Here is a 17,222-nt window from a genome sequence, read left to right as displayed (position 1 = left end):
AGCTCTAGGCTGAATACTTTCCATCTACGACCACCCTCTGTCTTCTATGGGCGACCCAATTCTGTATCCAGACAGGCAGATTTCCCTGTATCCCATCCCTCCTCACTTTCTGAATGAGCCTACCATGCGGAGCCTTATCAGTTCATGTACACCATATCCACTGATCTACCTTCATCAATGTGTTTGTCACATTCTCAAAGAATTTAATAAGGTTTGTGAGGCATGACCTGCCCCTCACAAAGCCATGCTGACTATCTCTATTCAAACTATGACTTTCCAAGTAATCATAACTCATGTCTCTTAGAAACCTCTCCAATGCTTTGCCCATGATTTGGAGATGCCGGTGTTGGACTGGGGTGTACAAAGTTAAAAATCACACAACACCAGGTTATAGTCCAACAGGTTTAATTGGAAGCAATTGGAAGCAATAGGGTACTTCCAATTAAACCTGTTGGACTATAACCTGGTGTTGTGGGATTTTTAGCTTTGCCCACCACAGACATAAGGCTGACTGGTTTGTAATTCCCAGGAATATCTCTATTCCTTTTTTTGAACAAGGGAATAACATTTAACATTACTCCAGTGGACAGTGAGGCTGCAAAGGTCATCGCTAAAGGCGCAATAATCTCTTCCCTCACTTCCTGTAGTAACCTAGGATATATCCCATCTGGTCCAAGGGATTTATCTATCCTTACATTTTTCAAACTTTTCAGCACATCCTCCTTCTTAACATCAACCTGTTCGAGCATATTCACGTCTGTTTCACGCTTTCCTCAGAAATATCACTGATAGATGTAGTCTACAGGCCACCAAATAATAACGTCACATTGGGGTGGGCAATTAGCAAAGAAATAACTAATGTCTGTAAAATTGGTATGGTAATTATCATGGGGGATTTTAACCTACATGTTGATTGGTCAAACCAGCTCAGTCAGGGTAGCCTTGAGGAGTTCATTGAGTGTACCACAATAGCTATCTGAGACCTGATCCCGTGTAATGAGACAGGAATAATTAATGACCTCCTAGTTAGGGATCCTCTTGGAAGGAACGAACACAATATGGTTGAATTTAGAATACAAATAGCGAATGTGAAGGTAAATTCCAAAACCAGGGTCCTGTGCTTAAGCAAGAGAAACTACAATAGAATGAGGGATGAGTTGGCTACATTAGACTGGAAACAAAGATTTTATGGTGAGACAGTTGATGAGCAGTGGAGGACTTTTAAAGCAATTTTTCAAAGTGCTCAGCAAAAGTATATTCCAGTGAAAAGGAAGAATTATAAGTAAAGGGTTAATTTGCCATGGGTCTAAGGAAATAAGTGAAGTTATCAAATTGAAAGAGAATGCCCACAAAGTGGCCAAGATAAGCAGGAAACTAGAAGATTGGGAAAACTTTGAAGGTCAACGGAAAGCCACAAAAAGAGCTATAAAGAAAAGTAAGATCGAACACAAGAAAAAACTAGCACAGAACATAAAGACAGATAGCAAAAGTTTCTTTTACTATATAAAATGGAAAAGACTGGCTAAAGTAAACGTTGATCCTTTAGAGGATGAGAAGGGGCATGATCGAGGGATATGATGAAATGGCCATTCACAGTGGAGGACACTAATAACATGTCAGTAATTGATAGAGACAAAGGTAGATGAGGACTTGGAAACAATTATTATCACAGAAGAGGTAGTGTTGGGCAAGGTAATGGAGCTAAGGTTTGGTCTCCTTACTTGAGAAAGGATGTACTGGCACTAGAGGGGGTGCAGAGGAGGTTTACCAAGTTGATTCTGGAGTTGAGAGGGTTGGTTTATGAAGAGACACTGAGTAGACTGGGATTATATTCATTGGAATTTAGAAGAATGCAGAGGAATATAGATACTGTAAGTGAGTGGGCAAAAGTCTCCTGGCCCTGATGGTGGGAGAAATAGCAAGTGCACTTGTGGTAATTTTACAAAACTTGCTGGACTTTGGGGCAGTCCCAGCAGATTGGAAAACAGCAAATGTGACGTCACTGTTTAAAAAAGTGGTAGACAAAAGATGGGGAATTATAGACCAGTTATTGTGGGGAAGATGCTTCTATTATCAAGGAAGAAATAGCAAGGCATTTAGGTAGAAATTGTCTCATTGGGCAGACACAACATGGGTTTATGAAGGGCAGGTCATGCTTAACTAATCTTTTGGAATTCTATGAAGACATTACAAGCATGATAGATAACAGGGACCCAATAGATGTGATGTACTAAGATTTCCAAATGGCCTTCAACAAAGTGCCGCACAAGAGGCTGTTGCATAAGATAAAGATGCATGGCGTTCCGGGTCAAGTATTAGCATGGATAGAGGATTGGTTGACTAACAGGAAGCAAAGAGTGGGGATAAATGAGTGCTATTCTGGTCGGCAATCAGTAACTAGTGATTTGCCTCAGGGATCAGTGTTGGGACTGCAGTTATTCATAAGTTGCACAGATGATTTGATGGGGACCACGTGTAATGTGTCAAAGTTTTCAGATGACACGAAAATGAGTGGCAGAGCAAAGTGTGCAGAGGACTGTGGAACTTTGCAGAGGAATATAGATACTTTTATGTGAGTGGGCAAAAGTCTGGCAGATGGAATGATATGTTAATAAATGTGAAGTCACCCATTTTGGTAGGAATAACAGTAAAAAGGACTATTATTTGAATGATAAAAGGTTGCAGCATGCTGCTATGCAGAGGGACCTGGGTATCCTTGTACATGAATCACAGAAGGTTGATCTGCAGATACAAGTAATTAGGAAGGCAAATAGAAGTTTGTCCTTCATTGCCAAAGGGATTAAGTTTAAAAGCAGTGAGGTTATGTTACAACTGTATAGGGTGCTGCTGAGGTCACACCTGCATGTAGCTTTGGTCGCCTTACTTGAGAAAGGATGTACTGGCACTAGAGCAGGTGCAGAGGAGGTTTACCAGGTTGATTCTGGAGTTGAGAGGGTTGGTTTATGAAGAGACACTGAGTAGACTGGGAATATATTCATTGGAATTTAGAAGAATGAGGGGGGTTCTTATAGAAATATCTATTCGTTTCATAATTTTATATAAGATAGACATAGAAAGGATGTTTCCACAGGCAGGCAAAGCTAGGACAAGAGGGCATAGCCTCAAAATTTTGGAGGAGCAGATTTAGGACTGACTGAGAAGGAACTTCTTCATCCAGAGGGTTGGAAATCTATGAAATTCGCAGCCCAGTGAAGTAGTTCATAGAATCATGGAATCCCTACAATGTGGAAACAGGCCCTTTGGCCCAACCAGTCGACACTGACTCTCTGAAGAGTAACCCACCCAGACTCAGTCTCCTACCATATTACCCCTGACTAAGGCACCTAATCTATACATCCCTGAACACTATCGGTAATTTTGTATGGCCAATTCACCTGTCCTGCACATCTTTGGATTGTGGGAGGAAACTGGAGCACCCAGAGGAAACCCTCGCAGACACAGGGAGAATGTGCAAACTCCACGGACAGTCAACCGAGAATGGATTCGAACCCAGGTCCCTGGTGCTGTGAGGGAGCATTGCTAATCACTGAGCCACTGTGCTCCCCTTGATGCTACTTTAGTAAATGTTTTTAAAACTAAGAAGGTTTTTTTGAACACTAAAGGAATTAAGGGTGATGGTGCGAGGGTGGGTAAGTGCAGCTGAGGCCAAGAAAAGATCAGCCATGATCTTATTGAATGGCAGAGCAGGCTCAAGGAGCCAGATGGTCTACCCCTGCTCCTAGTTCCTATGTTCCGAGTTCTTAAGATGTATGAAGAGGACAAGAGGCATCAAGGATCACTGCATGTGAATACAGTCTGCTTTAGTACCTCGGAAGTGACAAAAGGCATTGAACATCGTGTACTCATCAGCACACATCCCAACTTGTGATCTTCTGATACAGGGAAGAGCAGCGGGATTTATGAAGAAAGAAAGGATAGGAACAAACTGCTGCTCTGAATCTTCTCTGTGACTCCTGATGTAATAACCCCTGTCACTCATCTCCCCTCCACCCACCTGATCCCAGATCCAACCCTCCACCTCGGCACCACCCTCCTGAACTTCTCCAACCTGTCCATCTTCCTTCCCACCTCTCCGCTCCAGCCTCCACCATCACCTCTCACCTGTATCCACCTATTCATTCCAAGCTACCTTAAACCCAACCCCACCCATCTCTCATTTATCTCTGTCCCCTTGGCCCACCTGCAACATAACTGATGAAGAGCTTATGCACGAAACATCGACTCTCCAGCTCCTTGGATGCTGTCTGAACTGCTGTCACCACACTTTTTGGCTCTTACCTCTGTCACTGTCAACTATATAATGCAGATAGCTATCTCCTGTAACGGCTCAGGAGAATGCAGGTATACCTATCCACTGTCACTTCTTTGCTACGTGCTACTGTTATTGCGAATTTGTCCTGCAAGGGCAGAAGAAGAATGGCAGTGAGGGTGATGCAATCTGTTTGGGTGATAAGCTTGCAATAACCAAATAGCTGGAGGTATGTGGGAACTGCAAGAACATTCCTGATGTAGCGCTATTGCCTGAAACATCGACTCTCCTGCTCCTCGGATGCTGCCTGACCGGCTGTGCTTTTCCAGCACCACACTCTTCGACTCTGATCTCCAGCGTCTGCAGTACTCACTTTCTCCTCCCACCAGTTAAGGGAATGTGAAAGAGACTTTCTGAATGTTAGGCTGATGTGTGATTGATTGAGATGTAGTTCATTGAAGGGGATGAAAGGTTGGTGATTTAATAGACAGGAGATGGGATTTGAAGATGCATTCACTCACTTTGTGTATAGATGTGAGATCATTAAACATTTTCTGATACTGCATGTAGGTTCTCAGATCACACATTATGAACTGACATTTGTGACCATATGCTGTAATTCCCTTCACTGTGTGTACTTTGAGGGCCCTCTAGCCTCTTGTGGAAACATCATCCATTGCTCCTGCATTCCACATCCAACCCTACTTCAAAGAAACTGGGAACTGTCTCTCCGATCTGCTGCTCCATTTCAAATCCTCTTCCATCCATAAAGGTCATTGTGCTGAGAAGGTTCCAGTAGCTGAGTTCAGCTTCTCAGTAAGGGGCATAGGTTACCTTTCTGAAAAAAAAGGTTTCCTTTATGTTTTGTGAGCTGCACATATTGAAAGTCCCTTCTTGGGCATGCAACCACAATTTGAACTGCACTTCAAGCTGCAGTCATGTCAATCAGCAGGTAACAGACAGTTTGCATGCTTCCTGCCTCATTGGAATGAGGTGTGGCACAGTAACTAGAAGATTAGATTGTTTGGTTGGTTGATAAATTAGTCTTAGTATTGGCTCTGTCAGTAAATGAGAACATTCACATCAGAATAATCCTTGTATCTGAAATATTATTGCCACTGTTCATTGCACAGTATTAGATTGATATTATTTTGCTCCACTCTGTCATTATTGATATTTCAAATGACTGAACATATATTAGTATTAATTAATTATTTCGTTACATTTTTATCTCCAGTGTCTTTGTTATTGATCATTTCCTTTTATTTCTTTATATCTTTACAAATCTAATGTCAGTTACTCAGAACAAAACTCAGTGGAAATTACTGAATAAGAATACTGCATCAAGGTGAACTGACCTGCATTACAGCATAGGTTGTCTCCAGACATTTCCTTGTGCATTTTCAAAATTTCCATTGTATGCGACACTGTGATCTTCACCCATGCCAATTTATCCGTCTTAGATTGGGCACCTGAACCGGTTTGACTAATGATTCTTTGGAAAGCAAAGTCTTTCGCTTTGCTTCAGATCGCATCTTCACTTATTCTACCAGCTTTACCAATTGCTCACTGTAAGCCTAATTGCATGACTCATTTTAAATCTTACATGCCTTTATCAAAACCCCTTTGGTGTCAAATCCAATTGGTTGTGGATACTGAAAACCCCCTCTCCTGATGTCCAAAGCTTACTGCCAGAATTACCATTTATTGAGATCAGTTTGCTGGTAAAGTTGGAAGCATTCTCACATTATCCAAATTTCTCCATAGTTTCTCCCATTGGACTTCTAACTTTGGAAGACCATGGAAATACTGAGAAAGGGTGTGAGTAGCATTTGCACCAAATCTGCAAGATTTCCACACTGCCCCTATCCTATGCCAAATAGGAGACACCTTGTAGAAATTTGCTTGTGATTTATTTTTAAACAGTTTTTACCTCTTCATTATTTCACCATGAGAGACAGTGGGTTAACAAGCCTCTGGTACTTCTCATTTTGATTCCATGAACAGCAATTAAACCAAGAACTTGTATCATCTGTTTGGCTAAATATCACATGACAGTGCATTTATCTACTGAAGCATTTGAGTGAATATGTGATGACCTGTTTCAGAGCAGAGTTCAGGTTGCTATATTGTGTTGTATATCTGAATTGTCAGAGTAGCAGTATTTCATGGCCTTCACATCTGAACTGCATGCCAGCACTATAGACTTTTGAATGATAACTTCAGTAGTCAGTCTGGGTGTTTGTGCAAGCAGAATAATAAACTTGTACAAGGTATGCTGGTTGTGGAGCTAGCTTTGACAATTATATAGCCCAATTATATTGCAAAAGCTTTGAAAGAAATGTTGCTTCAGTATTGACCTTATACTCTGGAAATTAATAATTACATATTGTGCCAAATGAGCATCATTAGAAGTATTTCTTCTCTAATTTTGATTTCTTGTTTACATTAATTGGCTTGTGAGGTTACTCCTGTGTCAAAGCTGAGTCGAGTGAGCAGGTTAGCTAGCAGCCAGTAAATATATCTTCCCATGATGATCAGTGGTGTTTTCTGTGATCTCATTATGGTTGGCACCCTCTCTTTTGGTAGGCTTTTGGTGACAATTGAACATTTTATTCTTTTTCTTCTTCCATTAAGTATTTTTTGTGAATTTGTTGTCTTTAAATAAATTAACAACTCCCCTTTTTTTGATAGAGTGTGACTGGAGCTGCAATGCTTGTAAGGGGCCCCTCAAAACCGACTGCCTGCAGTGTATGGATGGTCATGTATTGCAAGAGGGCTCCTGTGTAGAACAGTGCGCAGCAGGCTTCTACAAAGCAGGAGAAGAATGTATCCGTAAGTTCATTACAGTTTCTACACCAAATTATATGCCAATGAAAGAAGGGCCAGGAGCAGAAAGTAATGTTCCTTCTCCTTTTGGAATTCAGTTGCCAGTAAGTGGATAGTGAGTGTTATCATCCAGTCGAGATTGGCAGAAATGCCTGAGGCCAAATGGAACTGTGGAATGGGGTTATATTTATTGAGGGATTAATGGATGAGAACTTGACTAGGTGTATAGATGGGAACAAACAATCATTAAGGTGCGAGTCTAACTAGAAAAGCATGTGCCCGGAGTCAGTGTCTAACCAAAACTTAGCCTTTAGTGTTTAACAGAGTGGAAAGGAAACCTCCTCCTGAGATTTTCCAAGGCTGGGAGAAAGGCAGTGCTAAAATTTAAATGGCGAATCACAATGAAGCACACAGCCTCGTTACCAAATTTAAACTGCCAGCTTATCTCATGGTACTAATTTAGAGGCACCCCATTGTGGTTCCACCTCAATTAAAATCAGAAATAGGCAGATTGGAGAAAGAACTCATATTTTTAGTGCCTTAAGTTTCCACCCAATCCAAATCACCATGTAATTAGGTTAAAATATTGCTCCCCCCTCTCCCTGCCCCTCTCCCCCCACCCAACCCATCCATGTAACATAAATTTGGGAGTACAGGTATGGCATTCAGTTTCTCAAGCCTGCTTCAACATTCCATATGATAATCTGTGTTGTGTTTTTGAATTCCATATTCTCATCTACCCCGATAACCTTTGATTCCCTTGCCTAACAAGAATCGACTTACCTCCTCCTCAAAAATGCACAAAAACACTGCTTCCACCACCTTCTGAGGCAGAGAACTCCAAAGTTTTACAAGAGAAATAAATATTCCTCATCTCTGAGTTGGGGACCCTAATATTTACACTGCCCCAAATTCTGGACACACCTCTTTGTCAAGACTATTCAGGATTTTATACAATTTAATCAGGTCATTCTTCAAAACTACTGTGAAAACACACCCTGTCTGACGAATTGTTTCTCATCGGACAACCTACTTATAACAGATATCAGTCCAGTAAACCTGCCCTGAACTTCCTCCAATGCATTTCCTCTTTTACATATGGCAACCCAATAGTAACCTATTATTGGCAATTTGATTTTTCCAGTATAAACATAGAGTAACATCAATCATGACTCTTGTCATCACTTTATCACAAGAACCCAATATTTCTTCTTGCGTGCTTCATCCTACCTTGCTCACTGTAAGGTCATTTTGTTATCTTTGTAATCGTGGTTGAACATTTCTCATGCATTCCTTATTCACCAATTGTCGAAGTAATTTTTATGTTTTGCTCATCTTTCCTGAACGGTTTCCATGTACCATTTGTTATCAACGCTTGTGGGGACATTTAATAAAGTATTTATACTTAGGAAATGAAACCACATGCAGTTTAACTTCAATAAATGTTTTAATTCTACGTTCTGTAGGTTGTGATGAACGCTGTGTGAAATGTAGCAGCCCTGGTGTGTGTAGCCAGTGCGAGTCACCTTACCTACTGTTAGAAACACTGTGTGTTCATGACTGTGGGAAAAGATATTACTCTGATCACAGTCAGCAAAAATGTATAGGTAAGATTTAATGTTTGTTGCATAAAGAAATAAATACTTTTTCATGCATAAAGTCTGTTTGCTTGTAGTGATATATATGAAAACTTAATTAAGCTCTTGCTGTATCTCCATTTATAATTCTATTATTGTGCTTACGAGCTGTAGATATTACAATTGGCTCAGTTTGGCTCTGGAGCTGTAACACTGTATTCTGTTCTGTTACCCTGATGTACTAATGTAATGTGTGACTTGCATGAAAACAATACCTTTCACTATATCTCGGTCCGTGACAATGATAAAACAAATCTAATAGCACCGGTAGTATGATCAGGTCTATGCTCCACATAGGAGGGTCAACATTTAATAAATTTTCACATAATGATCATAGATTCCCTACAGCATGGAAAAAGACTATTCAGCACATTGAGTCCACACTGACCCTCTGGAGAGTATCCCACCTAGACCAATGCCCCTCTAGCCTATCTCTGTAAGCCTACATTTCCCATGGATCATCCACCTCGCCTGCACATCCCTCAATACTATGGGCAACTTAGCATGGCCAATCCATGGACAGTGGGAGGAAACTATAGCATCTTGAAAAAACCCACACAGACAGAGGGAGAATGACACAGACTGTCACCCAAGGCTGGAATCAACCTGGGTCCCTGACATTGTGAGACAGCAGTGCTATCCACAGAGCCACCATGCTGCCTTTTACACAAAGATGAAAGAGACTCTCCATTCTCGAGCACCAGATCTGACACTATTTCACACATGTCCTGTAGCTATGCTTAAGAATAAAGATATCATTTACATTTTTTTTCTGTACATACCCCAAGTTTCCTTTTAGCTCATTAATCCCACATCCTCCCTCTCCATAACCATCTCAAAGTTTCTTCCATCCAAGGTTTCTGTCTCCAGCCATATTCTCAGGCCTTTTTTCAGGATAGGGGGATGGATATACACCAACTAATGCTCCTTTGGAAGAGGAAGAAAGTAAATCAGCAGATTGGGATTCCATCCTCTGATGATAATCGGAATTTAAAGGAAATGGTATTACATTTCCATTCATGAACTTGAAGCTAGCCAAGAGTGAACATCAACATCTCTGGATCCATCCTAAGAATTATTCAGTTCTGAAGGAGGAAGAGGACTGGGGCACATGTTTCACCTGAAGGCCACTCCTCTATAGGAGTCTCGCTATCATCAGACAAGCGCTGCTGCTTGTTGAGATTCACAAGTGACTGTTTCTCTATCAGTGTAAACCAAAAAGACACTTAGAGCCAGTCAAAACAAAAGGAATGGTGGCAGCATTCTTCTACCTTCAAACATCGCATCATATTGGGTTTTAATCTCATCTGAAAATTTGGACTAGCGAAATGTTCAGAGTTGAAACTCTGTATCTCCCTTTATTTTGTGTTGGAATTCCTTCCTCAAAAGATCATAACCATTCTGAAATTGACCTTGTCTCTCAAATTACTAGTGTGGTCTTCTGCAAAGTTTGAATAAAGATTTCTGTTCTTTCTCCCAAGTGTTTGCTTTTCAGTTATAAGGTAATCACTCATTGATTGTGGATGAATGTTTTCCTCAGCTAATTATTCATAATGATCTTTCTGTTCTGAATATTTCAGTAAGAGACTTCCTTTCTCCTCCATCAAAGTATCTTGTTGTTGAATCAGTTTGTAAGAACTGTGGCTATCCTTTGCATGATGGTGGAAATCTTCCCTGAGCTTTTTTTTTTCAGTTAATAATTTCTGATTTTCTATAATCACACTTGCCAATGGACTGGTAACAATTCCTTTACATTCTTGAAGTAGTAATATTCATTCACATTTGTTTCTTTGCTGTGGTTCTGGAGCTTTGCCATTTGGTTACTCCTGTTGGTGATGATTTGGCGGTTGTCTTTGTATTTTGTGATCTTTTCAAGTAGCTATTGCAAACATTGATTTCTATAAGAAATAATTACTTTCCACTCTCGAAGACTTGATGTCCCTGTGTTACCATTGATAGTTAGACTTGTAATTTAGCAGTTTCTTTTCGATAGTTGGGCGTATTTGGCCCTTGAATAAAATTATGTTCAAGCTTAACTTGGTGCTGAACCTTCACTTTTGCTAAGATACACTTTAACTGTAGAGGTTCTATGGTTTGGGTTTCTGAACAATATGTTGTTGGATTCCGAGGCTTGCTGATGATTGTAGACTTCAGTTAACATCTATGCAAAATAATAATTAATAATTCGATTCATAATTGACTTGATCTAATTTGGACTTGTTTTTTTCTATTCCCTGGATAGTTTTTCATTAGCTGCTTGCAGTTGTTGACCTACTGCTTGTTGAGCTATTTGAAGCTTTTTTCTGAATATTCATTTTTTTAATTATTGTTGTAAGTTTATGCTGTAGCTCAGAAACATCCTTCCTGCTCCATAATCCAAGCCTTTATCATTATCTTCTCCCAGTAGATAATGTTCTCTGCTACTCTTTCCTGAAAGTTGAAATTCAGTTTTAGACTTCCCTCTTGCAGCTGATCACCTTATTTCCTGATACCAGTTTCTCCCTCTGTTCTGGCCCCTCTGAGAGAAATGAATGCAGTGTGCTTAGAGTTAAATAGAAGACAGTCAAAGAAATCACCACATCAAACACAACAAAGGATCTGTCAGAATGGACCAGAGCTAACAATCCACTTAAACTTATTTTTTTTTAAACCATTAATCACGAGACCTACATACCAGATCTGAAATCCAGTGGTGTGTTTGTTACATCTGGGAACCAGAAGTCATCCATTGAGTCAGTTATCTTCCTCCCAGGAAAATAATCATCACATTCCTCTAACTCTTGAACAGATTGTTGGTTGTTTTTATTTTTTGGTGTCACTGGTTCTGTTCCGAAATGGCCTCCCTCCTGGGATTTGTGACCCTCTGTATCACTGGTTGGGCAGTGTTTCTCCGTATAGGGTCCTTCAATGGCAGGGACCTATTCTGTGGCTTCCTGCACATTCTCCTGGCAGACTTTATGTGCATCCTTTCATTTCCCATCTCCATGTGTAGCAGTATTCTGCCTATATACATCTATCATATGGTTTTCACCTGAATGGCTCTGTGGCTCGCTGCTTTCCCTGCTGTGGCCTTTTATATTTTTCCCTTTTTTTCATGCAAGCTCTGTCGACTGTCTCCAGAGTTTCCTCCCTTGGCGCAGCTTTTCTACACTTCCCTTGTCTAACTATATAGTCCTAGTACTTTGCTGTATTCTTAAGTCTTCCCTGGACAATCACCATGGGCCCAATTGAGTTTAGATATTTACTGCCTGTTGATGCTCTTGTCTTCTCTTTCAAGTTGTCAATTCTTTCTGAGCCTGCTGTGGACCATTTCTTGCCTGTTGTGACATTTTTGTACCTTGCAGACCAAGAATCCCTTTGGTTGGTTCTTTGTTTCTGACTGCTTCAGGTCTCTCGAGCTCCTTTCGCTGCTACCACTACCTAGTGAAAACATCAAGCCTGCACTCAGGAGGGAAAACATTTAACAGTTTTTTTTAGCATAATGATATACAAGGGATGGGAATAGTGAGCCTGACTGAGACACTGTATGCTCCTGTCCATGTTGACTGACATTTCTCCTTTTGTACGCACTCAATCACAATTCTTAGAAAAAAGCATAATAAACTGTTTGCCTAGAATCTCCCAAATCTCTCAAACTGTGTCTTTTTATACTTCCTGTCTGGAATACAGAAATCCATGGGTTCATGACCTTTGAGTAAAACAAATCCTCCTTATCTCTGTCCTAAATGGTCGAGCTCTTATTTTGTGTTTGTGATTCCAAATTCCTCACTTTGGGAAAACATTGTTCCTGCATCTACCTTGTTAAGCACCTTAAGCTGTTTCCATTAGTTCACCTCTCATGCTTCTAATTTCTAAAGAATATAGATCTCGTCTACTCCATGTCTCTTCAAAGCAAAATCTTATCTCACGAATCAGATAGTAGATCTTTGTTGCACTCCTCCAGCATATATAACCTATTGTAGTTAACGAGACTAAAACTTTGCACAGTAATCCAACTGTGCCTTCACTAAGATCCTAAATAGCTATACAATAAACTTACTTTCCATTGTTCTTCAATCCTCTTGTTATTTATGTTAACATATCATTTTACCTTTCTCGTTGATTACACAACCATCATATGACCTTCATGTGATTTGTGTACAAGGACAATCCAGTTTCTTCTGAATGTCAACATTTCCTCCTCTGTCATGATTTCAAAAATACTCAGCTTTTCTATTTTGTTTACCAAACTGGAACTTTTACGATTCCCCATATCGTCATGCACTTAGCCACTCACTCACTATTTTCTGCTTTTCTGTACCTTAACTCATATATATTTATTATTGCATGTGCCATCCCATGGCCTTTAATTTTGTATCATGACCTTGTGGCACCTTATCAAATGTTTTTTATCAGTCCTTTCATTTACTCTTCCAGTTCCAACCTCAATAGACTCTTAGGATGCTGAGGCACAAGCTTTTTATTCCTTTTTAAGAAATAATTATCTCCATTGTATACGTCAGATGCTTCCAGGGAACATTAAATGTTTTAAAATAAGTAGAATCCCGCAGAGATATTGATTGTGTGGTAATTATTTTGTAGATGAAGGAGTTATCTTACTGACACAAAGTCAACATAGATCAAGTTGACACTTGTGTTCATAACTAAATCCATGAGTGGACGCTTGCTTGGTTCATTGAATATAGAGGAATTTGCTTGGTACAGCATAGTGCATTATTTTCCCTGTAGTGGAATATTCAACCATTTGATCTTCCCAAATAATTGATGAATAATTTAATAAGTTCCTTTAATGTTTACCTCAGATGTCCCCACTGATTCATACCTGTCACATTCAATTTACTTGGCTTTGCATGTTTTGAATCGCTGTTGTTCATTTGTTGCTCCAGGTCTCCTCAGTTTCAACAGTTTCATGTCTCACATGTTTCTTTTTTCTCTCTCTCAACTTATAGCCTGTTCTCCTGGGTGTTTAGAATGTGACAGAACCTTGCAATGCAAGTTATGTGATAGCAGCAACTTCCTGAAGAATGAACTCTGTGTTCCTGATTGTGGTCCAGGTTACTATGGTAATATGTCCAAGAGAATTTGTAAAGGTAAGAAACAAATAATAGTTGACTCTGCAATAGTGTGGGAAATCCCTGTGCTGCCGCATAAGTCTATTTAAGTAAGGTGACCTCGTGATCTGCCAGGTGCATAGAACATTGTGGTAATGAGCAGGTAGGAAGTAGAGTACAGCAGCTTTTGAAGGTCTTTTCCTCTAAAAATAGCAGTATTTATTGTCTTTTGTAGCCTCAGATTTGTTTGGAACTTGATGCTAACCCCAACTCTGCAAATCAAAGGACATAATGTAACATCCCTGTTGAGCAGGTGTTAGAGAGAAGGTTGACAGCTGAAGTTCTGAGCAAAGCGAAGGCCTGCATTTCAAAAATTCAGCCAAGTATAGCTGTGAAATGAATTGGTGCGCATAATGGGTACAGAAATATGAAGCTGTTCAAACAAAACCTTGAGTAGGAGTGAACCAGCAGAGAACCATTTGTAGTTGTATTTATTAAATTGTAATTTTTGATAATTTTGAGAGCGTATTGAGTATGTGCGCACTGCCAGCATTGGCATCAAAAATCATCTTCCTCCAAATCAGGAGTGTGATGTCTTGTGCTTAGATTCCAGGCTGCTTACACACTGGATATGAAACAGCTTGCTCAAGAGTGATATTGAGGAAATTGATCTTCTAATTCTCATCTAGTTTCCAAAGTCTCTTGGTTGTATTAACACTAAAAAAGATGACAAGGCATGGCATGGTTAACTCGACTAGATAAACATTTGTCATTAATTTCATTGATTCCATGGAAAGATTTGGAACTATAGTACTGATTATGAATGCAGTAGACAAAATATAAGAGAAACGTGCAAGCTTTTGATCAGAATTCAGGTAGTGATTAGATCTTTTGCCTCAGACATCAGGCAGAGGTATAACTAGGTTTCAGATGGCAATCAGTGTCAGCACTGTTGAATACAAGACTGCATTTTATAAACAATGGTTGTTTTGAAAATAACTGTGAACAAGTGGGTCATAATTGAAGAGCAGCTGCAGCCATCAATTTTCTTTCAAAGTCACAAAATAAAATTGAGATGCTTTATGTCCAGATGTCATTTGTGTTAATTTGGTCTATCGACTCCATTATGAAATCTGTGTCTAAAGTTACTTAGAAAATGGCCCCAGAGTAGAAAGTGTTATAGTATGATTTATATATCACCTTTCACAATTTTAGGCTGTCCTGAAGTACTTTGCATCTAATGAAGTATATTCACAATTGTAACATAGGAAACACAGAAGTCAAGTGCTGCGTGGCAAGAACACTGTGATAAATTTAGACCAGATACTCAGTTTTTAATGATGTTGGATGAGGCATAAAAGGATACTGAGGAGGATTTTGCTGGAATTCTTTAAAATAATACCATGGGAGTTTAAACATTCATCTGGGAAAGAAGCTGGCCCTCTGTTTATCAGACTAGATTTTGTGTTCTAGTCTCTGGAGTGAAACTTATGCTGACACTGTCTGTCTCCTAGGTAGTCCAAGTGGCAAGTGGGATTAGATGTTCCGGTGCAAGGTGAAATTTAAGCAGTTTAAGTATTGTAGCATGTATAAATATGTGGGAATTTGCCACCTCAGAGATAATTTTGGCATGAGATGAAACTGCTAAAACTCGCATTGCAAACCCTTCTGATATATGAATGCCTTAGATTCATTATTGTTATCACATATGTGGGTTACTTCAAAATATTTAACTTTTCTTTCAGTAGTGTAAATATACATTGCATTTTAAATTTTGGAAGAAGTATACCTTAATGGCCTTTCACCCTGAGACATGGCTTCCAATGTAATTCAAACTGATGGGCTTAAAAGTCGTCTTTTATTTAATGGGACCCTGATATTATAAAGAAAATAAACTTAAGAAATAGAAGTGGAGTAGGCCATTCAACCCTCCAGCTGACTCCTCCATTGAGTGAGATCACAGATGATCGACATCTACACTATTTTCTTGAACAATTCCCATATCCATTGGTACATTTAGTATGTGGAAAATTATCACTTTTCAATCTTGAACATACTCAACAACTGAGCCTCCACAACCTTTTGAGACAGAGAATTCCAAAGATTCATTATTGTCTGCAGAAATTCCTCCTAATCTGAATCTTAAATGCCTCCTTTTCATTCTGAGACTGTGTCCTCTTGCCCCCTCCCCACCAAAAAAATAGCTGGGGGTCACATTCTTTCTCCATTCAGCCTGTTGATTCCTGCAATAATTTTTAAAAAAATTTTGGAATCGATCACCACTCATTATTTTAAAGTGCAGTGAATATAGCCCCAGTCTGTTTATTCTTTGCTCTTAGGACAATCTCTCCATCCCAGGAACTAGTTTCATAAACCTTTGTTGCACTCCCTCTGTGGGAGATATATCTTTGTTTGGATAAGGCAAGTTAGAACTGTCAGAATTGTGTTTCAGCTTCTATTAAACTTCAACATTAAACTTCTGCCATGACGTACTGATTGATAATGTTATTTGGGTTGGCCTGAAGTTGGCTGCAGGAAGTCGAAAATAAATGCCATATTGATGCACTGGTTCTAAAACTGGAGCAGCAGCTGGAGGCAGAGTTGTGAGCCAAGTGTTGGGAGCACAATGCAGTTGCCACATATGCAATATAGAGTGGGTTAGCTTTCTGCCCAAGTGTGGAGTGCAGATGGAACAATGTTCAGTACGGCGCAAAATCAGAAGGTGGTCCCACATATATTACAGCTGCTGGTGGGCACCTCTTCAATTCAACATTATTGGAGAGAGGGAATTTATTATCAATTTAAGGATTACGTTTTATGCAGTCAGAAATAATAATTAAATACCTGCTTCCTTAACACGATTAATGAAATATTCTTCGTATGTTTATGTTACCCTTATGAGTGTTATATAAAATCATATTTTAGGTCGTGGAAGGGTTTTGAAATTACTGAACCTTTTGATAAGGGTTACTACAAACAAAAATATCTGACAGAATCTGTAATAGTGCTGTTGACCTGGCTACAAGGTTTTAGGCTTAAGGCACAAGGCACTTAGTTAAAGTTGAATGGAGAAATTTTACTTTGCAACTGTTTCCATTGGGCCCTCTCCCAATTAAATGGGCTGCCCCAGGGATTGCCATGACCCCTCTTACTGGTGATCTCTGGGCTTAGTGATCTCAGTTTCGAAAGAGCAGGCAACAGACCCAGATGCTTGGTTTTGCTGCTGTTTCAACCTTCGCACATAGCAATGGTGATTAGGTGGCTGACTGCCTTCATTGCTGAAACCAAGAGAAAACAATTCTAGGTCACAGCAAGATAGAGGTGGGAGACTTCTCCATCCAATACTCCTCGAGTTTTATCCTCTGTGAAAGCCAATTTTTGGGCAGGATAACAAAGGAATATTTCGTACGATTACTTAGTGAACCAAACTTATTT

At 39.7% G+C, this 17,222-nt stretch overlaps 1 protein-coding gene across 2 annotated transcripts in view; it reads left to right on the top strand.

The window, feature by feature from the left end:
• The window catches only part of fras1 (Fraser extracellular matrix complex subunit 1), a 441,368-nt gene that overhangs the window by 250,799 nt on the left and 173,347 nt on the right, over window positions 1-17,222 (top strand). For both annotated transcript variants that reach the window (XM_043696280.1, XM_043696287.1), the window contains exons 24-26: window positions 6,965-7,105; window positions 8,566-8,706; window positions 13,686-13,826. In XM_043696280.1, coding sequence (XP_043552215.1) covers window positions 6,965-7,105; window positions 8,566-8,706; window positions 13,686-13,826 — 423 coding nt within the window. The remainder of the gene's footprint in view (window positions 1-6,964; window positions 7,106-8,565; window positions 8,707-13,685; window positions 13,827-17,222) is intronic.

Source organism: Chiloscyllium plagiosum, chromosome 1, assembly GCF_004010195.1.
Source record: "Chiloscyllium plagiosum isolate BGI_BamShark_2017 chromosome 1, ASM401019v2, whole genome shotgun sequence".
NCBI lineage: Eukaryota > Metazoa > Chordata > Chondrichthyes > Orectolobiformes > Hemiscylliidae > Chiloscyllium > Chiloscyllium plagiosum.
The sequence above is the reverse complement of the archived record's forward strand: the minus strand, read 5'-3'. Positions and strand labels throughout refer to the sequence as shown.